This window comes from Cryptomeria japonica, chromosome 3 (genome assembly GCF_030272615.1).
Source record: "Cryptomeria japonica chromosome 3, Sugi_1.0, whole genome shotgun sequence".
Classification (NCBI taxonomy): Eukaryota; Viridiplantae; Streptophyta; class Pinopsida; order Cupressales; family Cupressaceae; genus Cryptomeria; species Cryptomeria japonica.
Window position 1 is genome coordinate 155,497,064 of NC_081407.1, and position 24,602 is coordinate 155,521,665.

A 24,602-nucleotide genomic window follows, 5' to 3' on the forward strand; every position below is an offset into this window, starting at 1 on the left:
CAGCCGGGTTATGGGACTTCCTAAATCCAACTACTTTGAAGAGTGGATGTTTTATTTCACAAAGCAAGTCTTCACTGGGAAGTCTACGTTCGACTGGGCCCCGATTATAAGCGACAACATCCACGCACAGCTAATTGAACTCGAGAGCAAAAAGCACTTCACTATGACCTATTACTTGGTCTACATGTTCACCAAGAACCAGCCGCTGCCAGGTTTGATAATGAAAGGTGAAATCGGGAATGGGCCTGGTCAGGTAAAGGTCTATGACTGTTACCCGCAGCTGCATTACCAAGATATAGCTCAGAGAGAAAAGAGCAAACCAGCTTATGCAGTTGGCCAATATGAGCGTGTCAATGACGCCTTCACAATGCGCCTGGTTAGGCTAATGCAAGGAGGATTACACATACGGCTCTCAGAGCAGCTACTATTCTAGTACAGAGATACGAGACCTGGTTCATCCAATTCCCAAGGTTCTCCTATATCCGATGTAATGTCCCCACTTTGAAATAGAATTTAATAATAAATGATAATAATAAAATTAAAACATTAAAAAGTAAATTAAAATATAAAATAATATAATTAAATATGATTAATTAAAAATTAATTAAGTTAATGAAAAGTCAAAAGACATGAAAGGAAAAGTTGTGACTCCCTCAACAATGAGATATAAAAGGGAGAAGAAAACCTCATTTGAGAGGGGGGGAGAGGGTGTTGGGGCGGGGGGGATAATTTGGAAATGAGAAGTGCAGATCTGATTATGAAAGGCTGTGTCCCTTTCAAACGGTAGAAATAATGAAGAGTTGCACTCTTTCAAAGGGTGCTAATGGTGAAAGGGTATGTCTCTTGCCAAAGGGCATACATGATGAAGAGGTGCGACCTCTCCCTCAAATTGAGAGATATAAAGGGAAGGAATCAAAAGCATCTAGTGACATCACCATTGATCACATCAGATCAGAATTGTTATCAAGTTACAGGCAGTAACATTTGTGTTCTTGGTGGTATGCATGGGGATGTGCTTAATATGTATGCTTAGTATATGAAGCCTGATAAAGTTGTTATGCAGAATCTAGTAATAATATTGTTATAAACTGCAATATGTATGACAGTCATACTTAATTTCATATATATTTATAATACATGAGAAGTTAGTGTACTTATAGTCTAAATCATGTTATTATTGTCAGTATTTAAGAAGATGAGGATGAGATGTTCCAAAGAGGGGCAGTCTAAATCCAAGCAATAGGTTAAGTCCCAAGATAGGGTGGGGATTAGCGACCCATAAGCCTTGAGGTAATAGACCCAAGATAGGTAAGGGCTTGGATCTCTAAACTTTGAGGTAACCTATTGTAGTTGGTCTCTAAGCGCTTTGGTAACATACGTAAACCCTTCTCCCTTAAAAATGAAGTAGTAACTAGGTCTGATATCTATATTAATAATGAAATTAATCATCTAATGAGAAAAATAGATAAGCACTTGTTAATAACTAATTGAAGAATATCAATCAATTTTAATATGTTGAAATAGATCAGGTAGGGGACATTACATCCAAATAGCGGGCTTTGATGGTGCCCCTCTCCGACTTCCACGGTACCCAACTGACAAAATAGTTCTTATGGAGGTCGCAAGGCAGTCACGTCCGGCTGGCATCTTACTCAGAGAAAGCAAGCAGGCTGGACTCGCGTTCCCCATGATTATAGGCAACCAGGATGTCCACCTGAAGACCCCCACCCTAGCAGAGGAATCCCTCACAGAGCTGGCCTCTTATGGCCTACAAGAGCATTTTCCGAGAAAATATTTCGATCACGACAATCTGGCAAAGAGAGCCCATGGCAGGAGGTACAGAGCAAAGGAATCAATTGAAGACTATTGGAAAAATTGCTCTGATGACTATGAGGTCCGGAGGCGTGAATATTCTAGGCTAAGTGTCCAACAAATGCGGCTCTTTGAATACCGCCGGGTCCCACATCAGCTCACAAATTCAGGAAATTGCCTCCAGGCTCGGGAATTTGAGGCAGTAAGACATCTTTTGCCAGGCGTTGATTGGTCCCAAGACCCGATCACTAATTTTGAGGCAGTCATGGCAGCCCCAGCCAGATATACAGACCAATGGTTACATCAACAAATTGAGAGGCTAATTCATGAAGGAGTCCAGTTCACCTACCACCTAATGGGCAGCCTTGATTCTCAGTCCTCCGAAGATGAGGGAACGTCCAGTGCACCCAGAGAAGAAATCGAGAAACCTGAAAAGAGAAAGAAGGCTTAGGCTTGCAGAGGGACTCGGACGTCCAAGAGAACAAGAAGGGAGAAGATTCCTATAAGGAGACTAGAGGTCACTTCATCGTCAAAGGACCCCAGTTCATCCGACGATGTAGTAGAATTAGATTATATACCTACTCCGCCTTCCAAGAGTGACATCAATTCGTTTGAAACTGATGATCCTCCTACGCCCGACATGCTAGAAGCTAAGCTAAGAGCCATTGAATCAACCGAACCAGGTAACCAAATAGAAGAAGGAGAGATTCCATCCATTCAGGGGATAGAGGTGCATGAACCCACTCAACAGAGCCGCCATGAGTTGCTGCTCCACAATACGACTAAAGATGACTCTACTGTCGAAGGAGAGCAAAGGACAGAATGCAAACTTAACCATATCATCAGCCCAGGCAGTACCTCAAGAATGGTTGATTGCCAGAGCCCAGCGCAAAGCCGCCACCAAACCACCTATTGATCTAGAAGACATCTTCTCGTGCATAGACCAAGCTAAAGCTAAGGGGAAGAAAAAGCCCAAGGCATATTCTAGAATGACTAAGGATGATCAAAGGAACCGCACTCTTCACATCGCCACCCCACCTGTAGACAAGTCAGCAGATCAGATTACACTGGCGGATTATAGCATCACAACTGTCCCCATTGGATGAGCCACTAAGGAACAAGGAAAAGAAGAATTCAAAGATTCAGTGCAAAATATACTTAGGCAGCTTGAAAAAATAACAACTAAAAAGAACATGTATCGAGCTCGTGCCGAACAGGCCGAAGGGTACATCGATCAACTCCTGAGACCATTACACAATGCTTCTGAATCCCATATTCCCCCGATGGCATTGGCACAAAGGACCACTACAGAATTTGAAGGAGTACGGGATACTGCGAAAGCCGTCAAAGAATGGATACAAGGCATCAAAGGGAGAGGAGAGCAAATCCTCGAGGAAGTAAAAGAGATGGCTCACCATCGAGAGACCACCCTGGTCAAGCTATTAGAGGTAAAGAGGGAATCCCTCCAAATGCACGAAGTGGCTGCCACAACTCTCCCCATCATGAGGGCTCTTTTCTGGACCCATGCGCACATCCCTACATTGTCCGCCATCCTAGATCCTCATAACATCAGCACTCTTAAGGAATGGTACTAGACTATCACCATGAAAAATGACACCAGAGAAATCATTGACAAAGAAAATGACGCATGCGAGGCAATTCTGGGAAACATGCAAGAACTAGGTAAGACAGTCCTCCGATCAATGGTTTAAGGATGGAAAAATGACTTGTCCGATGATGCAATTCAGTCGGACTGGGAAGAGAGACTGGGGACGGATAGGATCACCTATTCCACTAGGGACCTGAGTTTTGCTGGTCAATTCCATTCAAACATGTTATACTTTGAGCGTAATCGTTCCAGCTAGAAGGACGGTTTAAAGCACGTAGACCAGTACCTCGAAGGCATGCAATATAAAATTCGTCATCCTCCTATGCCTCCATTCAGTTTGCTATTCCAATTATGCATCAGGTTCCAGGACTATGTTCGTGATGAACGTATGGCAAGTCGTGATCTGTGGTGGGAATATTTGCATGCTGAAGATGAATTTCTAGAAAAGGAGTGTGAGGCTGAAATAGAAAAAGTGATTTCTTAAAAGTGTTTTTTTCTCTCTAAATCTTAAAAGTGCACTTTTGCACCAAAAGGTGATATTTGACTTCTAAGTCAACAAAAAATGTAAAACTTTATTAATGCACCTTTTTGGATTATTTCTGAAATTGCTAAAATTATCTTTTTGGGTAGTTATTGCTCCTTTTGGGGTGGTTGTTGATATTTGCCTCCCATTTATGGGTATGGGCAGCAATGTTTTATGGATGAATCTGGGCCACTTGTTTAGATTAGATCTGGGCCATTCATCCTTTTTGGAGCCTATTTAAGGGACTGGTTTTCCCTCATTTTGTAAGAAGTTCATGGATTGTTGTTGAAGCTCTAGCGAAATTTACACAGGATTAATGCAAAGTTAAGGCTGTTTTCTTTTCATTGTGAGTGCATGGTCTCCTTCATCAAAATTTAAATTATTTTGTTATGTCTTTCATTTTTCTATAGCATTTTCAAACAAACATCTGACAGAATCCTCGCAGTTCACATCATTGGGGAATGGCTGATTGCCTTTCTCTCTGCATGGTTAATCTGAACCTTTTATATGCTTAAGTTCGATTATTGAACACTCACTATGAATGTAAAAGTTCTAATGTTGTACTTGATAACATGAAAATCCTATTTTCCTTTGAAGATTGCACTAGATTTATGTAAACGTTGTGCTCAAGAAGCTAGTCATGCTTAGTCTAGTTATTCAGAGGTGTCTATCTGTTTGTTGAATCTGCTATCTTAGTTAGAATTTATATTTCATGTATCTCTCTCTCCCTATCCTTCCCTCCTTTTTCCCCTTTTTTATCAGAGAGAATCTGCAGGCCCATTGAAAACAGTATCAACTCAACTGAAATCATTTGATAAGAAAGATCATAAAGATTCCAAGGAACTCATCTATCAATCGCCTATCTCACCGTAAGTCCCCCTTGTGTTTCCAGCATAAACACATCAAACCACTGAGAAATCCCGCAGTCAAGACCTGACAAACGAAACCTTGAGGTTATCCCCTTTGATCAAACATAGAGCAACTGAATGTAATTCTGAGTAATTCTGGTAGGGCAGCTAGGATTGGAGAATCCGATTCCTGTCTTGAATGTAATTTCTTACATCCAAGCCCTCCAAAAAATTGGAGCTTAATTCGATTCCTGTCTTGGGTGTAATTTCTTACACCCAAGCCATCCAACGAAGACCCTATGTCTATTCCTTGCCTTGGGTGATGCATCCCATCATCCAAGTCCTCAGAGTGGACCGACCAGATCTGCCTCTTCTTGGTTGAACTTAGTCAACCAAGCCATACATATGCATATAGATATTCAGTATATACTACCCTAGAGATTATCATAATCCCTCCCTTAGACTAGGGGAGTTTCCTCCCTATAGCCTCCATCATGTGAATACACTTACATTATATTTTTGCTTCCTTATTAATATTTCCCTATTCCATAACCCATATGTACATAGTCCTAAATTCACATGTATCATTTACATATACTTATAAAATGTTCATTACCATCATCCATATGTATTTCTACTATCCTGATATGTCTTCGCTATTTATGTACATAAACATTCCTTAACATTTAAGCACCCTTCCTTACATATGCCTACAGTAAGTTCCTATTTAACTCTACTAAATTATTCCTATATTCATCAATATATATACTACATGTCATTGCCTATTTTTATACATTTATATTTGTTTATACATTAATCCATCCCTATACCCATTGATATATTTATATGAACTACCATTGCCTATTTATACATTTATATTCATTAATATACATGTGTTAATCCATTCCTATATTCCTTATTTACATATTAATTATTATTACCTATTCTAATACATATTCCGCAGACCTCTTACCTGTTTGTCTACATTGCCTCCGTCCTTTTCTTCTTCTTCGTATCTTACCTCCCTTTTCCCCGCCTCCCTTCCCCCTACTGCGTGCTGCTACTTCCCCTTTAAACCCCGCGAAGGGATGTGCCCCTCCACGGGTCCCCTTCCGCATGAAGGGGTGCGAGGGTAACTGCAACCGAAGCTGCGATTACCGTCCCATCTCTTTGTGTGGAGGTAATCGTGGGGGTGGGGGGGGAGGAGGGGGTTAATAGTTTTAATATATGTTAATATTATATTGTGTGGGGGGGGGGGGGGGGGCGCAGTGGGGAACTTTATTATATTTTAAATATTTGATGTTTTTAAATATATTAACTATTATATTGACATTGTAAATGTATTAAATATTAAATAATGCTTTCTTATTATATATTAAATATATTTCCTTTATTATTTTTTATATTGACATTTAATAATATTTTTCTTTATTAATTTATATATTAAATACATTAATATTTTAATCATTTATTTATATTTAAATTAACAATATTTAATGATTTATTTCCTCTTTAGGATATTAACATTATTTAATAATTTGTATCAAGTGATATCATGGGGGTTATCACAGGAACCCCCAGATTCCCAAGTTCCTAAGTCTTCAACCCCGGAACTCTGGAACCCCCAAGTTCCCAAGTTCCTTTTTCCTCGAACCCGGAACCCCCATGTTCCCAAGTTCCTTTTTCCTCAACCTCGGAACTTCGAAACCCCCAAGTTCCCAAGTTCCTTTTTCCTCAACCCTAGAACTCCGGAACCCCCAAGTTCCCAAGTTCTTAAGTCTTCTACCTCGAAACTCTGGAACCCTCAGGTTACCAAGTTCCTTTGTCCTCAACCTCGGTACTCTGGAACCCCCAAGTTCCCAAGTTCCTTTTTCCTCAACTCCGGAACCCCCAAGTTCCCAAGTCTTCCCAACTTCGGTGACCGAGGTCTTTGAAGTCTTCCAAACTCCTTCTGGCTTGCAACACTTCTGGGTAGCGTGATTGACACTCAAAGATTTAAATGCTCCGACAACTTTTGTGACTTGTGCACCTTCTTTTCTGGAGCCACAGGGACGCATTTAATGTTTTTGACATGATTTCCAACAAGGGAGGTACGGGGCAATGCTTGTTGTAGTGACTTATGTCATGTCTGCATATTCTGACTTTGGAAGGTCAGTCAATCCACCCTTCTCAGAATTGCCTTTTGTGGGTATGGCTAGGTTGCTTGCATGTACAAGTCAAGTGCATGCACTTCCCTGCACTCCCAGACTGACATACAGGGGTCATGATCACTCTTCTAACCATTTTTCTTAAAGGTTGTTCAGCTTCATTGTAAAGGGTTCTCTCCCTACTGGCTTGAGCTATTCCATGCTCTCCCACTTCTCTTGTACTTATCTTGCATTTGTGCAACTGTAAGTTTGGCCATTGGCCTTATAACTAATTAAAATCACCATTCTTGCCTACTTTCAGCTTATGTATGTTGTGTATGTTTCCTTACCTTCATCATAGGTGTATGTTTTGTGGTTCTTCTCTCATATATGCTATGTTAAATTTATTTCTGAGTGACTTGTGGGAAACCTTCTCCCCTCTTGGCATTCAATGAATTCTAACCTTCATACGTGCATTGGGGTCACTCATACAATTGAAGTTTGTGCATCTCCTGGGTGTTTCAGTTGATTTTTTGTCATTTCGGTAAGGAGAGGAACAATCTCTTCTTGGTGCATCACCTCCTTTTATTTCAAGCATTCTCTCTTCCCTTTACCTCAGCAATTTGTGAGGATAGGCTTAAGAGTTAGTTTTGAAGTGTTGAGTTGGTTCAACACCTGCACCTGGATTGAGAAGGAAACCGGCCTTCTCCAGAGATTCAACCCCCTTGCACAAGGTCCCACACTCCGGGGTTGTCTCCATGTTTCACAAGGTTGCTGAGTTGATAGCTCAGCAAGGGTGCAAGCTTTTGTGATAACAATGTCCAAAAAGAATATCAAGGCAATTTAATATTTAATTAATTATTTCAATTAATCCCAAGATGGACTATAGGAAAAGTGGGGACATTACACATCGCTAGGATTATCAACCCACTAGTTTATGGATCACCAGAGGCTTTCTCCATTGTATCTATGCATTCAACAAATCATGTTGCCAAAACCCTTGGTAGCAATACAAAGCTCAACAAACCGAAGATCCACAAGTTTTCAAAACTGACTTTGCAATATGGAATAACCACCATGTTGTGAAAGTCTTGGCCCTTCCAAACAATCTTGCTTCAACAGATTTGCTTCAGCCATATCTTGCACTATCATTGCGAAACTCATGGCCAAATTCTAGCCGAAGACCTCTTACAAAAACCTAACAACCATTCAAATCCCAACAAAAGTTACCACTCGTACTTTTGCAGCACACATTCAAATGTAGAATCTACAACTTTAGAAGAAAAATCTTTTGCATTCACACATACAAATATTGTAGATGAATTTAAATGGCTTTTTAGGGATTGGAACAGTAGTCATCAGATTTCAAAATGTTTAGATGATATACAGTGAACTTTGTGGCATAGAATGTATTTACTAAAGGCAGCAACTTGCTCAGATAGAAACCAAGAAGAATTCTTATAAGATCCACAAAAATAGGGCCAAATGCCCCATTGTAGTCATCAGTGCTAGGAAAACTGGCGTATTCATCATCTGGAATGAATTAATGGAAAAACCCATGGATCCTGTGAGGGTATGTTCTAGGTGGTGTGTTTGCAGCCCAGAGTTGCCTAGGTACATCCGTATACATGTACATGGACAAATCTGTGTGGTGTACCTGTTTGAATCCGGGCTGCAATTGCAAGATCCTGTCCAAACCCACTACAAACCAAACCCAAACCCAAATCCAAAGGAGATTATACCCGAATTGAGAGCTGCACGGGTGAAAACTAGTAAGAGAGACGGATCCTAAAGCCTTGAATAGAACATTAGCAAATTGTAGCATTGAAAGGGAACTGGTCCCTAATATTCAAAATCTCAGATTTACATATCCCTAAATCATAACCTTTGTCAGAATAGTGATATTTTTCTGTTGGTTTAGAATATTTGTTGTACGTGTACGTCTCACCATTCTCTTGTGGCAAGTTTAACATATACATTTTCTTTAGAGCAATATGGATGTTGAATAATTATTTTTGAGTTAGCTGTATGATAAACAATAACAAATTGAAAAGAAATTCAACCTGTGGAAGCAAAGCAACAAGTTGTGGTGACCGTGTATTTCCGTAAAAGGCAACTCCATACCTACAAATGATGGCATGCTCAAATGTGTCATTCATAATAAGCAAAAGCATTATAAACATAAGAGTGGATCATCAGAATTCTATAAAACTACCAAACAGAAAATGTTTTTATCATTTATATAGTCTCACAGCTACAGTCCAAGTTCCAAGCCTTAATAAGTTTAATGCAACTCCTTTAGACCTTCACCAAACATATTATGCTTCTCAGCTGATGGATCAAAAAGCTCACTTGAAGTTAAAAGGAAATCAAAGTACATTGAGGATTAACTCAAATCTACATGAATTTGTAAGAGTAAGAGCAACGAAAAAAAAACATTCAAAATAGAAGGTTCTTCATATGGAGTATTTTCAAGGGTCGGTCACAAATAAAAGGGAAGGAAGTCATTGATTTCACACTTGAACTCGAAGCGAAACATGGGATTTTCAAGAGTAATTAAGCATCATGATGAAAACACAATAAAAAATAACATTTGAGGGGATGTTGTTTAGGGCCAAAGACTCTCTCAAACATCACCTTAGAGGGATTCAGAGAATCAAATGAAAGATTTCAAGATTCATAACCTGCAAATACTAATTCTTTGTATTAAGGTGACTGTAAAATACACTGTGTAGCTTTTCTGGGTCAAAGATTATCTTTACAATTGACTTAAAGAACATATTTCTCTGGAAGCTAGATGGTAATCAGTCCAAAGTTTGGAATACTTGGTAATGTTATGCCAGTCTTGTTAATTTTCAAATGTGTTTCAAGCACTTCTCGCATTAATAAACTGCATTGCTTCAACACCATCATCAGGCAATGCAAGGATGTGCAAAGATGTCTTCTCTTCCTACATAGGCAAGGTCCTCCATGAGGCATGGATCTGGCATAGTCACACTTAAATATTGTTTTCAATTTTTTAGCTACCTGTCATGCATGTTAGCCATTGTCATCCACACCAGTATTCTACTTTCTTGCACAAATGAGATGAACCAAAATTATTAGGAAAACTCATCAGCTTCTCATGCATCTTGGTGGGAAGAATGACAAGATTAACTAAAGAAAGATAACCATGCAGAGTGCAAAAGGCTTTCCAAGAGTCACCTAAAGCATTTCAAAAATTATTCTTTGCATTATATCCATCTGAAATTGGACTTAAGCCTAGTTTGTTTAGGTCAAAAGATCACACCTGAAGCAGATTCAAGGGCTATAATTTGCTTGAAGATGATCGATAATCATCCACAAGTCTAGTGAAACTGGCAATGTTGTTCATCTTGTTAATATCCAAATGTTTTCTACACACTTTTGGCATTGATTCAACTATGTTGCTTCAACCCCGCCATCAATAAATGCAAGAATGTGCAAAGATTTCAAAGATTTCTCTTCCTAGATAGGCATGCTGCTTCATGAGCACAAGTCCAACATAGTCATACTTTCCTATTGTTTCACAGGTTTTATGTCCTTGCCAAGCTTATGTTACCCATAATCATGCAACAGTGGTGATTCCAACTTCTCGCACCAACTAGATAACCAAGAAATATAAGAAAACATGTAGATGCTATGGTGTTTGATAAAGAAACTTCATCAACTTCTCATGTAACGTGATGCAAATAATGAAAAAAAAATGTTAATAGGAGGATAGGCATGCAGAGAACAGTAGGCATTATCATGAGGAATGTTGACAATATGTGTTGTCATTGATGTCAACCTAATGTCTGACAATATATGTTGTCCTCGATTACTGACAGTTATTCTGTTGTCATCGATGATATGTTCGATATGATGATTATCAATGTAAGAGGACATTGTTGGTAGTTGTCATCACTAATTGTCAGTTGTTGTCATTGATATATAGAACAAATGGATATTGGTTGCAGATGCTCTACGTTGTGGATGTCCACCTTCTTGGTGTCCGATGTCAACACTTCGTATGATGTGTTGATTTAGATGATGATGTTAATAATGTGCTTGATGGCAAAAGATGGTATGTTGATGATATCATATCAAGATAAGGATTAGATGCATTTAGAAACATTAGATGAGGATTAGAAGCATAGCAATAGAATGGAGATGTCTATGTTGATCTTATGTATGCTACAAAATGGTGGTTATATTTCTTGTTTGTTCCTATGTGAGAAAATGATGTTTCCGAGACATTTTGGTCCTTGGAAGATTGATGAAGAAAGTTGTTGTAGGAATGTATGCTAAAAACAGTTTGAAAAAATGCTCCACATTCATTCGCATTTGATGATATGATCTTACAAACTTGAACATAAAGTTCATGCTTTGTGGGCATTGCACTTCTATCTTTTTTGGTCCCTTCTGTTACAGCTGATATGTTTGGCAATTGCAGTTTGCTGACAGTCTGGCTGTCTGCTAGAATTGGTTAGGGAAATGCTCTGCATTTCTTTGCATTGATGTTTCAAGTGTTGCGGCTTGGAGGAAATGTTCCTTACGTTTGTGTTGTGTCTCAATTCAAGTTTCAAATGCTAGTATTTTCTACTAAAGTTGACATTGATGACCTGTTCATAACTACTTTTCTTGACCCTCCGTAATGAAGCGTTCTATATCAGTTGTGTTGTGCTAATATGTTTTTGATATGACAAAGGGAAAGAAGTATTTGGGAATGTTGTTAGATGTTTAAGGAACATCCTTGCATGCTCCGCTTGATACTAGATGATCTATTTGTTGGTGCATTGTGTCTGGCATCTGTGGTTCAAGGTAACTACTCTGGTTTGGCAGACAGAAGTTGCTCTCTTGCTTATGATGTATCCCTGGGCAACTCTACTTGCATTGAAGATTGCGTTACATTGTATTTGGGTCCCACCTTGGCGTGTGAGGATTTGCATTGGAAATATCCATCTAGAAGATATGTTTTTGGGCCAACTAGTAATGTGCTTCATGGCTTATCAACATGTTACCCTATTGCCCACTTTCGAGGATGTGTGATAGCATGTGAATTGGTTGTGACAACTGAGAAAGAAGTAATATGATGCCTTTAGGTCTTTTCTATCTCCTAGACTGAACCATTTTCACCACAATTGGGTTTTGGTGGCCGACTTGATAAGACCTATGTCTGTCCCCTACTCTAGCCAACCTAATTAATATTTGCAATGAAGAAAATGATAACATATAGAAGATCGAATCAATGTTGATGGTGTGGATGAGTGTGTGGATCAATGGATGTGTTGCGCTTACATGATTATACCATTTGCAGAGTTAGAGATGCGAAGTTGTGGCAATGTGTGGTGATTGTTTAGAATTTGGTTACTTGAGACAAAGATTCAAGGGTAGCTTCATACTTGGAGATTGCTAGAAGCAGTGTTGCTAAAGACCTATTCATCTTGATTCATATGTTCATGTAACTTGCTTAGAGATAGTAAGTCTCCCTAAAAAGTTTTGTATCATGCCCTGAGGTAGTGAGTCCTAGCCTGCAAGTCTCTTGCATCTTGCCCTAGGGTAGTGCACCTCAACCTGCAAGTGCTTTAGGAAGCAGTGAACCTAAAACATTATTGTAAATCTTATTCATATATTGTGAGTTGACTCTCACAGTGGTTTTTCCCAGTTTTGGTTTACCTCGTAAATCTGGTGTTCTCTTGTGCATGGGTTCCATTGTTTTTTCTTTCATTACTGCTGATAAGATTAAGGATAAATTGACACTGATTTGTAAAATAAACTTTAAGTGCTTGATCAAGACTGATTCACCCCTGCCCCCACCCCGCCCGCCTGCTCGCTCTCAATCTTGGGGTGTTTAACAAGAAATAGTCTGAAGTAACTTATTAGTTGGCAACCATCAATCCATCAAAAGCCAGCATCATGCCCATTATATTGATGAAGACACATTCAAAAAAAAAATATTATAGTAATTGTCAATTATTAATGAAAGAAAAAGAACGATCAAGGCAGCCCTCTTTAAATGATTGACATCTAAATCAATACACTTTCTTCCTTTGCACTGGTCAAAGCCTCACCGAAGCACTACCACTATGACATTGATGATTTGCATCCTCTCTAAAATTGCCTCCCCAATGATAGTCTATTTTTTATTCATCAATCAATTATTTGAAGAAGCATTCAATGCAGAAGTGTGTTTAAAGGCAGCTTTTCACCAAAACATCACTGCGTTAACAGTGCACTAGTGACCCTTTTGTGGGGCAGCCATCAACCTATCCAGCAAAGTAAAGATATAAAATGACTAGTCACTCAATGAAAAAACATTGGAGTTCACCATGGAAATTTATTGACCATTAATTGCCATTGAAATAGCCAATCGAGTGACCAGCATGCCACAACGAATGTCACTCTAACTAGTCTTCATCAATAGCAACCCTTGAAATGTCTACAATAGATACTGAAGACTAGCTTAAGTAGGTTATAAGTATTGCTTGCAAGTGAATGGTGTGTCCACCATCAAGTAATGGTCAAGGATTCTATAAGATCAAATGCATTATCTCTAGCAACCAAGTTTTATACATTGACAAGTAAATATGAAAATAGCCAAGGGATTCATGACAAAAGCCAAGTCCAAAGATTTTGCACAAAACAGTTCATGATTTCTACAAGAAAAGAGAACATGTTGCATGGTGTGTAGAGAATTTAAGTGTTAAAATATAAGGATGTAGGGGATAAATTTCCAATAAAAATAGAGAGAGTAAACAAACTATAAAAAAGAATTAATTTTAAAAACTTAAAAATTTGGTTACTATGGTATGGCTATGCCCGCAACAATGGAGGTCAATAGGCGAGAGCAAATTTCAAAGCATTTACTATGCAATAATTTCATCAGTGTTGTACAGATACATACAATCATCTGGACCATATGGATTTCAAGTTGTGTGCCCCCAAAAAAACTCAAAAAAAAACCCATCACCAAACCACAATATGTTTGTTACCCCTAGTTTTAAATTTTCGATCATCTCTATAAAACCTGACTTTTGGTTTAGTCCCTTTACCAATTTTCAAAATTGTCGGCTAAGTCGCGGATTTTAAGACCAAATTAAAATGGTTCCAAGGTGTTAAAAAATCACCGACCCCTCGACTTTCCTCTAAGCCGAAGCAGGTATCGCCTGTCTTAAATAGTGCCAAGGTCCATATAGTCAAGCAGTCATGGTGCTTCTAGATTTTAGCACTTGTTCTAAAGTTCTAGAAATCTCCAACTAGCCGATCGTCCTCTCAAGCTCACATTTTTATACTAGTTGCCTTGAAGCGTTTCTTTTGCCAATCACCCAATCGCATTTAATGTGTCTTGTGACCCAAGATAACATCCCCTAGGTTGGCGGCTCTTTGAATACCCTACACAAATCGACAACCTTTACATTCACCCGACTACATGAATTCTTTCCATTTTTTGAGACGCAATCTACTAAAAGATCTGGGAAGTATGTCTCCTTAATGGTAGATTAGGTGGCTAAAGCATGTAGAGTTGTTGATGTGACTTTTGAGGAGGAATGGTATTATTTCTCGCTATTGAAAATTAATTAGTTGATGGCCCTGTCCATAAATAAAAGGTGGTGATAATCAGAATTCACTTTTTCTTCGAGGATTAGCCAAAGAAACGGAGAACTGACCAACTAGCATGTTTGTTGGAGGAGTAGGAACTAAAGAATTTTAATTATTTCCGTTTCATGATTTCTCTAGTCAATGTTCAATATGGGTAATTTCCCGTTTTGAAACAATATGGTACTTCCCCATGAAGATCAATTTCCCATAGCTCACCCTGATTTGAATTGGATCCAAAAGGACCAAGAAGACATAGTTGCTCAATTGAACAGAATTGCGTGAAGAGAGAAAACTAATTAGGCTTAGTACAGGAGGATAACTTCCATTTTGGAGCAAGAGGAGAGACAAGCTGAAGTTCACAATCTTCTTTCACAAAGGGAAATTACTGCAGTTAGAAATCTCGAGTCTGAAGCGAATTAATCCGGTGTACATCAAAAGTCTACAACGAAATAAGTGCATAAATAATTATTGACCCAAGTAGATGCAGAGCAAAATGATTCTCATAGGAGAAGGTGTCGCCCCCATAGTTCAGCCCGGCCCGTTATTAGTTGAAGACCGTGTTGTGCGTTGCACACACTCCCTGTCGCCGACAAGGTCCCCCTTCCTATTTTTGAGCCTTTCGTTCTCGCCTTGTTTCGCGCAGAGTGTCTCGTGTCCTTCCAAGCGAACCCGCAACTCGTCCGTGAAGTAATGATGTCAATGAAAAGAGCCGATGAATCCATCAGGCCATTCTAGCCCTCAGGCACGAATGCCAAGAGTTTGTTCAAAATTGTGAAATCGCCTTGAATAGGCATAAGGTGATAGAAAATGGCGAAGCCCACCAAGCAAAGAGCAGTGCGTCTGAAGGTCGCACAAGGACCCAAAGTTGTCGTTTTTCGCACAAGAGCGATGAGATAGATTGCATAAGGTTTGTCCTTGCGATGTTTATGGGATTTGAATAAAGGATGATTTTCACCTTCTGGTGAAGCAGCGAATTTCTTGACCAAAATGCCAAGGTTGCAAAACTTGCCCAAGTGCCCAAGCTCGCGTTTCTTGAGAAGAAAGTCTAAATCGCCAACATCGCTCTAGGAGTAAAATTTTGGACTTTCAGGCCAAATTGAGAGAAAACTCCAAAATTTGCAAAACTGGGCCTAAGGTCCGAAAATGCCTTAAAAACTGTGAAAACTGGCAAAGGGTCCGAAATTTTAAAAAGTTGCCAAAATTGCCTAAGTCACCGAATTTCGGACCCAGAGGCTAAAATTGTAAAACTTCAAAAGGTTAAAACATTGCCAAAATCACCCAAGGGGCCGAACTTGGGACCCTAGGGTTAAATTCTCAAAAAAATCGAAAAATCCCCAAAACTGGCAAAAGGTCCGAAATTACCTTCAGTTTGCAAAACACCCTAAATGGTCCGAAATTCACTTAAGTCACCTAATTTCGGACCCTGGGGCCGAAATTCGAAAATATGATAAAGTTGCAAAAACATCTAAACGCTCCAAAATTTGCAAAAAACGGCTTAGGGTCTGAAGTTTTTTAAAAGTTTGCAAAATTGGGCCAAAGGTTCGAAATTTGTGAAATTTGCAAAAAAGGGCTTAGGGTCCGAAGTTTTTTAAAAGTTTACAAAATTGGGCCAAAGGTCTGAAATTCGTGGAATTTGCAAGAACAGGCAAAAGGTCCGAAGTTTTTTTAAAGTTGCAAAAGTGTGCTAAAACTCTGAAAAATCTTCAAACTCGCAAAAGGCGCCTTAAGTAAGAAATTCGCCAAAAGGCGTTGAGCTCCGAAAATCTTCAAAATTGTGAAGGACGCCTTAAGGATCCGAAGTATGTATAACTTGCAAAACGCCATGCATGGTCCGAAAATGCCTCCAGTTCGCCAAAACGTGGAAAGCTCCTAAAATTCCAAAAACATCTAAAAACTCCGAAATCGCAAAGGCGTTAAAACTCCAAAATACTCCAGTCCGCCCAAAGGCGTGAAAGCTCCGAAAATGCGAAGGGCGTTAAGAGTCCGAAATTTGAAGAAGTTTGCAAAGGGCATCGAAATCTTCGAAGTTTGCAGAACCTCTCCAAGGTCCGAAATACGCCATAAAGCCCAAAGCCGCAACGCGTAGGCCAAGTATAAGGAATTAGAAGTTAATAAAATCCTCCATTCCCCTCGAAAGCAATGGTCTAAAGTTCGCCCGTAGGGTTTAGGAAACACAGTTTAAGTTTATAGACAACCAAGATGTCCACCTGAAGACCCCCACCCTAGCAAACGAATCCCTCACAGAGCTGGCCTCTTATGGCCTACAAGAGCATTTTCCGAGAAAATATTTCGCTCACGACAATCTGGCAAAGAGAGCCTATGGCAGGCGGTATAGAGCAAAGGAATCAGTTGAAGACTATTGGAAAAATAGCTCTGATGACTACGAGGTCCGGAGACGTGAATATTCCAGGCCGAGTGTGCAGCAAATGCGGCTCTTTGAATACCGTCGGGTCCCAGATTAACTCACAGATTCAAGAAATTGCCTCCAGGTCCGGGAATTTGTGGCAGTAAGGCATCTTTTGCCAGGCGTTGATTGGTCCCAAGACTCGATCACCGATTTCGAGGCAGTCATGGCAGCCCCAGTCAGATATACAGACCAATGGTTACATCAACAGATTGAGAGGCTAATTCACGAAGGAGTCCAGTTCACCTACCACCTAATGGGTAGCCTTGATTCTCAGTCCTCCGAAGATAAGGGAACGTCCAGTGCACCTAGAGAAGAAATCGAGAAACCTGAAAAGAGAAAGAAGGCTAAGGCTTGCAGAGGGACTCGGACGTCCAAGAGAACAAGAAGGGAGAAGATTCCTATAAGGAGACCAGAGGTCACTTCATCGTCAAAGGACCCCACTTCGTCCAACGATGTAGTAGAATTAAATTATATACCTGCTCCGCCTTCCCAAAGTGATGTTGATGCGTAACCAAATAAATGAGGGAGAGATTCCATCCATTCAAGGGATCGAGGTGCATGAACCCACTCAACAAAGCCGACATGAGCTGCTGTTCCACAATACGACCAAAGATGAGTCTACCGTCGAAGGACAGCAAAGGACAGAGGAGACTCGCGAGCTCGAAAGGACCGAAGAACAACCATCACGTGAAGATACCAAACAATTGTTTAGTGAAGTGGGAGAAAATTCAGCTGCAAGCAAAGAGCTCGGCACCTCTTCCACCCCTCCGGTAGCAGAACAGCTGCAAATTTGTGATGAGTCGGCTGAAAACATCAAAGAACAGAATGCAGACTTAACCATATCATCAGCCCAAACAGTGCCTCAAGACTGGTTGATTGCCAGAGCCCAGCGCAAAGCCGCCACCAAACCACCTATTGATCTGGAGGACATCTTCTCGCGCATAGACCAAGCTAAAGCTAAGGGGAAGGAAAAGCCCAAGGCGTATTCTAGAGTTACCAAAGACGAGCACAGAAACCGCACTCTTCACATTGCCACTCCACCTATAGACAAGCCAGCAGATCAGATTACACTGGCGGATTATAGCATCACGACTGTCCCCATTGGACGAGCCACTAAGGAGCAAGAAAAAGAAGAATTCAAAGATTCAACGCAGAATATACTCAGGCAGCTTGAAGAGATAACAGTTGAAAAGAACATATATCGGGCTCGTGCTGAGCAGGCCGAGGGATACATCAATCAGCTCCTGAGACCATTACAGAATGCTTATGAATCCCATATTCCCCCGACGGCATTGGCGCAGAGGACCACAACAGAATTTGAAGGAGTGTGGGATACTGCAAAGGCTGTTAGGGAATGGATGCAGGGCATTAAAGAAAGAGGGGAGTGAATCTTCAAGGATCTGCGCAAAATGGCCCTCCACAGGGAAGCTATTGTTATCAAAATGTGTAAACTGAAGAAAGAATGCTATAATATTCATGAGGCGATGGCAAAGACTTTGCCCCTTGTTCGGGCTTTATTCTGGACCTGTTCTCAAATCCCTGTTGCTGATGCTATTTTGAATCCTTATAGTATCAATACCTTCAAAGATTGGTACTGGACTCTCAGCATGAAGGACGACATGAGGGATAGTATAGACAAAATGCATGATAAGTGCGATGACACTATATCAAACGTAGAAGACTTTGGTGAGAGGATCCTCAAGTCCATGGTTCCGGGTTGGAAAAACAGTATGGAGGATAGTAAGGTACAGCCGCAATGGGAGCACCGACTCATTCCCAAAATCACATACTCCATAGGGGATCTAGATTTTGCTTATGAGCTTCAAGCAAACATCATATTTTGAAAATCACAAGTCGTACTGGAGAGAGGAACTGGAGAATTTGGATGACCTCCTACAAGGTATCAATTACAAAATGTTTAATCCACCTATGCCGCCAACAACCGAATTATTCAAGTTATGCATGAGATTTCTGGACTACGTTCGGGTAGAACGTACAGCTGATCGGATATCTGGGGAGAATATTTGCACGACGAAGTCGAGTTCGTCACTGAAGAATCTAGAGCTGGAAAAGAGAATGTGATTTCCTAAAAAGTGCTTTTTTCTCTCTAAATCTTAAAAGTGCACTTTTGCACCAAAAGGTGATATTTGACTTCTAAGTCAACAAAAAATGTAAAACTTTATGTGTGCACCTTTTTGGATTATTTTTGGATATGTTGTGATTACATTTTTTGCTAGTTATTGCTCCCTTTGGGGTGGTTGTTGATATTTGCCTCCCATTTATGGGTATGGGCAGCCATGTTTTATGGATGAATCTGGGCCATTTGTTTAGATTAAATCTGGGCCATTCATCCTTTTTGGAGCCTATTTAAGGGACTGGTTTTCCCTCATTTTGTAAGAAGTTCATGGATTGTTGCTGAAGCTCTGGCGAAATTTACACAAGATTAATGCAAAGTTAAAGTTGTTTTCTTTTCATTGTGAGTGCATGGTCTCCATCTTCACCATTTAAATTATTTTGTTATGTCTTTCATTTTTCTATAGCATTTTCAAACAAACATCCGACAGAATCCTCGCAGTTCACATCATTGGGGAATGGCTGATTGCCTTTGAAAGATCCCTGATGGATCTCTTTTACTAATCTGTTGTAATTTTTATTATTTTAAATTGATTTTTCCTGCTTATTAATATTTTCTTTCAGAAATAGACAGAAGTTGCAGAAGGGTTGAATTTTTTTTGTATTTTGATGATTTTTCAACAAGTAAATAATGAAGTACAAGTACATGAACAAAGTACTGAAAATGAAGTTCATATACAGCCAAAACAAATTCAATTCAAGGCAGATTTTTGAATATAAAATCAAATATTTGACCAGATGAAGATTTCCAATAATTTCAGGAAGATTACAATCAGGAATAATTCCAACCTGGATGCTGAAAGAGTAACATAACTAGGAATGAAGTTGTGGCAAGATTCCAGCCCTCCAAGTGCTGCACGTGGGAAGGAAAGTGGCTGCCAGGTACAGCCGTACAGCTGCCAAGTACACCCAACTGGTTAGAAACCCCAAACCCCACGCTGAACTCTGTCAGAATTGCTGAACCTCCAGAAAGAATGCCGTACAATCTCCAAGATGCTAATAGCTGCAAACAAATCCAAACCACTGTATTGGGGGCTACGTCCCAAACAGGCAAGGCATTGGGGTTGGCGTCCCAGATGCTGAAAAGCTCTTCCAGAGCCAAATCTCAAATCCAAGATGTAAAATGTGTAAAAGATAATAAGAATTAGGTCTCAACTTCCTTATAACACCTTCCCACTAAGCTCAAACCCTAAAAGTGACTCAATGGGGCGTTTAGGGTTAAAATGTTATATTTCTCATTTTAAGTTGTCAAGTGCATAGAAAATGACCTTTTTTCAAATATAAAGAAATCCGTTCACCGAAAGGATCTGAGTCAAAAGAGAAATATTTAGAAAAGTCCAAGACCTTTCCAACGAGCTATCACACCAAGGGATACGCATCCAGATGAGGCCAAAAACCCCTTATCACTCCAAAATGGCTATAAACATAGCCTTATTTAAATAATTAAACGCTAACTTAAGAAATATTTAAATATATTAAAAATATATCCCAAATAGCTGTAGAAGGCTCAAATGACTCCAAAAACCTGAAACGGAATTTGCCACCTGTCTGTGACTGAAGTCGGAAATCATGGATCAACTGGCAGTCTCATCCCTAAAATCTAGGGATGCTCCTAGAAACTAGGAAACACACCCAAATCTCCTGAAACTAAAACCATCTAAAAGGTCATGAATAACCTCACGACTGGCAACTGTCACGACCTCCTAAAATTTAGGGATACCCCCTAAAATCTAGGAACTGCTCCAAACTGGCTCCAAACTGCCTGTAAAGCCAAAATCCAATCACTATATGCACCGAATGAGTCCCAATCAACCTCTGCTAGCCTACGAGACTCCAATGATAGGCCAACTCCTCCGTCTCCGATGTCCACTCTAGAAAGGGGACATGACAGTCTTTCTCTCTGCATGGTTAATCTGAACCTTTTCTATGCTTAAGTTCGGTTATTGAATACTCACTATGAATGTAAAAGTTCTAATGTTGTACTTGACAACATGAAAATCTTATTTTCCTTTGAAGATTGCACTAGATTTATGTAAACATTGTGCTCAAGTAGCTGGTGATGCTTAGTCTAGTTATTTGGAGGTGTCTGTCTGTTTGTTGAATCTGCTATCTTAGTTAGAATTTACATTTCATGTATCTCTCTCTCCCTATCCTTCCCTCCTTTTTCCCTTTTTTTATCAAGAGAATCCGCAGTCCCATTGAAAACAGTATCAACTCAACTGAAACCATTTGATAAGAAAGATCATCAAGATTCTAGGGGACTCATCTATCAATCGCCTATCTCACCGTAAGTCCCCCTTGTGTTTCCAGCATAAACACATCAAACCACTAAGAAATCCCGCAATCAAGACCTGACAAACGAAACCTTGAGGTTATCCCCTTTGATCAAACGTAGAAAACAGCACTAGGGATTTCCTTATCTCAAGAGAGGATAGGATACTCAGCTGGTTTATTCTATTCTGCGTTGGCCATATGGAGTCTGCAGCAATGCAATTTCAGACACGTCAACAGACCGGCAAGAGGATATTCTTTCTAGATTAACGGCTTTGGCCTGCAAATGCAAAGGCAATTTTGCAGAATATATGAGAGTCATCTTAGTGTTGGAAGAAGAAGAAGAAGAAAAGGCCGAAATGCATGATGCGCAACTCCAACTCGCAATCATAGCAAGAAGAAAACCTATTCCCCTTGTTAATTAACAATGCTGCCAGGTGATATAGGGTCAGGCTCTCATAAGCCATTTATGTTTTATTTTGAATAACTATTAAGTTCTTTTCTTGAAATGGTCGCTCTCAAAGACCATATTTTAAAAAGACGGTTACCAATTGTAGTCTATATATATATGTCAAATGGGAGTCAAGGAAGATAATGTTTTTCTTTTATAGTTTATGATGGATATTTTACAAAAAAGAAATCTAAATGCATGTCATGGATCATGAACTATGAATTATGGTAGATGAATCATGTTATTCTTCTTATGTTGAAATACTATGCACTTGGGTTATCTTTCTTTTATCTATGGGATAAAAACTAAAATTTGCATGTGTTCATCACTGTGTATATTTAGCTTTGAACGAATGAAGCAATAGTGTTTTATTGCTACAAATCTTGTGTTTTAGGGTAGAATCTTTCTATTCTATTTGACTATGTTTCTATCGAAACACCTTTACTTTTACAGTTTTTTGGTTAAAAGCTCTACCTTCCTACTTTCCGGTAAAAAGCACAACTCAAAAAAAAGAATTAAATTACATCATAAGCGGGAGTTGTACCTCTAAAATTCAGAGGAAAATTGCTAATTCAATAACAATTTCGCCAACTGTTAATTTCCATTTGTCTCTCGTTTTGGGCATTTACGAGTCATTTTTGAGTTAATTTAGAGGGACAAATCCATTAACCAACAATGTTATATATGGTTTTATAGAACTTTGGGCCTTCGAAACACAATGGTGAGCTTCATGTTTCTCCGATGCACCTCCTATAAAAATTCACAGCCCAACCTACTATCTCTTGGCGTTTAAACGATGAAAAGAGAAAAATAAGTGTGGTCCTAGGTGTCAACCTCTGCATCCAAGCCCTTTACCATTTGTAGGGGCTAGATCTAGATACCCCCAATCTTTATATCGACTTCCCATACATGTTGGTCCACTCTCATTAGGGTTTGGGAGTGAGAAGGGGATGGGGGTGACTAGACTAGAGTGGCATTAACTGAGCCCTGATGCTCAAGAAAAATGGTTGACCAAGACAAGGATTATTCAAGAATTCCAACCCACAGATCACACCATCATATCATTAACAGCCCCATCTTTAGGAACGAATTTTGACCATTCAAACCTAAGTCCCAACCCAAGGTGTGACAAGTGAATGGAGAAACCAAAAAGTACAACAATCTATCAACAAAGCCAAAAAAATTTCTACCAAAGAGTTTTACAATGAAGAATTATTATATTGTCATTGACCAAATAAATTATCCTATATTACGATACAATGAAATGACCTCATCACATAGGCAAGGATTAAAGCTTAAAACATACTAAGATAACGACATATGTCAAAATACTATGAAATGAAACAATAAAAAAACCTAGACTTAAGAGACAAGGTGAAAGATCCCAAATGGATCCTTTTGTTGTTGCTGCTGTAAACTCCTAATTAAACATACTATATTTTTGTAATTTTCCGGTGATCTTATAGAATAGCCAAAAGTTGCAGAAAGGGATTGTTTATTTTTGGGTTTTGATGTTATAAGTAAAGTAATTGATAAATAGCAACAACTGTGAAATAAAACAGTAAACAATGTTCATATGTAAGAACACTTAAGCAATCTGAAAATACTGCTAATCATACCAGGCAAATAACCTAGTTTTGTATTCAGCAAGAATCCATACATTTATTTGGAGTTGTTCTCAATCTGGATTGATGCCAGATGGAGGAATATTACTGGCAACGAACAAGGAAGACCAAATAAGCTGAATACAACCCTTCAAGCCAACATACAAACAAGGCATGGTTGCAAAGAAGGCGTGGAAGCTGCTGCAAATCACGTGCCAGCTGAAATAGACCAGCCACCCTGTTGAAACCCCCAATATGCACGCTGAATCTTCAAGCCAAGAAGATGTGTCTTCTACCTCTGACAATCTTTGTTCAATCCAGGATAAATCCACTATCAACTCCTGCTGAGGGCTACGTCCCAACAAGCTCAAACCTGGGGTTTGCGTCCCAAACCAAAATCACTCTTCCAGAGCAATTCCCAAATTCGCAAGTTTCAAAATGATCAAAGATGCTATCAATTAGGTTTTCATCTCTTTATAAATCCTCTCCCTTTGCAAGTCGAACCCTAAAGAATAATAAAGCTTGCGCTTTATAATTAAAGTGACACTTTCCCAATTATGGCGTCAAACTATAGAAAAATATCACTTTATTGCGAATAAATAGCTTCAAGCATCCAAAAAGACTCTGGGAGGTGAGAATCATGTAGCAAAGTTCAAGACCTTTCCAACGAGCTATAACACATAGGCATATCAAACCAAATGAAGCCAAAAAACCCTTATTACTCTGTAATGGCTATATACATAGTCCGGCTTGAGTGATGTCCTGATCTTGAAATTTGGCTAAGTCTGAAAGTCCTGATCCTGAAATTTGGCTAAGTCTGGAATGTCCTGATCCTGAATTTGACTAAGTCTGGAAACTGAAAAACCTCAAAAAACTAGATTTTGCTATATAACTCCTGGAGGTCTGAAACCACTCTCAAACATCCTGAAAGTATATATGGAATATAACTTAAAGTATAAGTCTTTCTTATACTTAAATGTTATATTCCATTAAAATTGTCCTGATAGAGAGTTCGAAAAGTCAAATTTCGCTCCTGTCCTTCACTGAGGATCCAGAGCGAATTTCGCTCCTGTCCCTCCCAGGAGGACCAAGGCGAAGCGCTCCTGTCCCTCACCAAGGGACCAGGGCGATAATGCTTATTTGAGCCATTCCTGACCTTGTTTGGACGAATTGAGACATCAAAGGCATGGTGAAGGACAAAATGAACATGATAGAGCAT

General features: G+C 39.5%; 1 protein-coding gene across 1 annotated transcript in view; it reads right to left on the reverse strand.

The window, feature by feature from the left end:
* Window positions 1-24,602, reverse strand: part of LOC131057625 (ATP-dependent DNA helicase 2 subunit KU70) — a 213,433-nt gene that overhangs the window by 23,594 nt on the left and 165,237 nt on the right. The window contains exon 15 of the mRNA XM_059218119.1: window positions 8,982-9,042. Within this exon, the coding sequence (XP_059074102.1) occupies window positions 8,982-9,042 (61 nt within the window). The remainder of the gene's footprint in view (window positions 1-8,981; window positions 9,043-24,602) is intronic.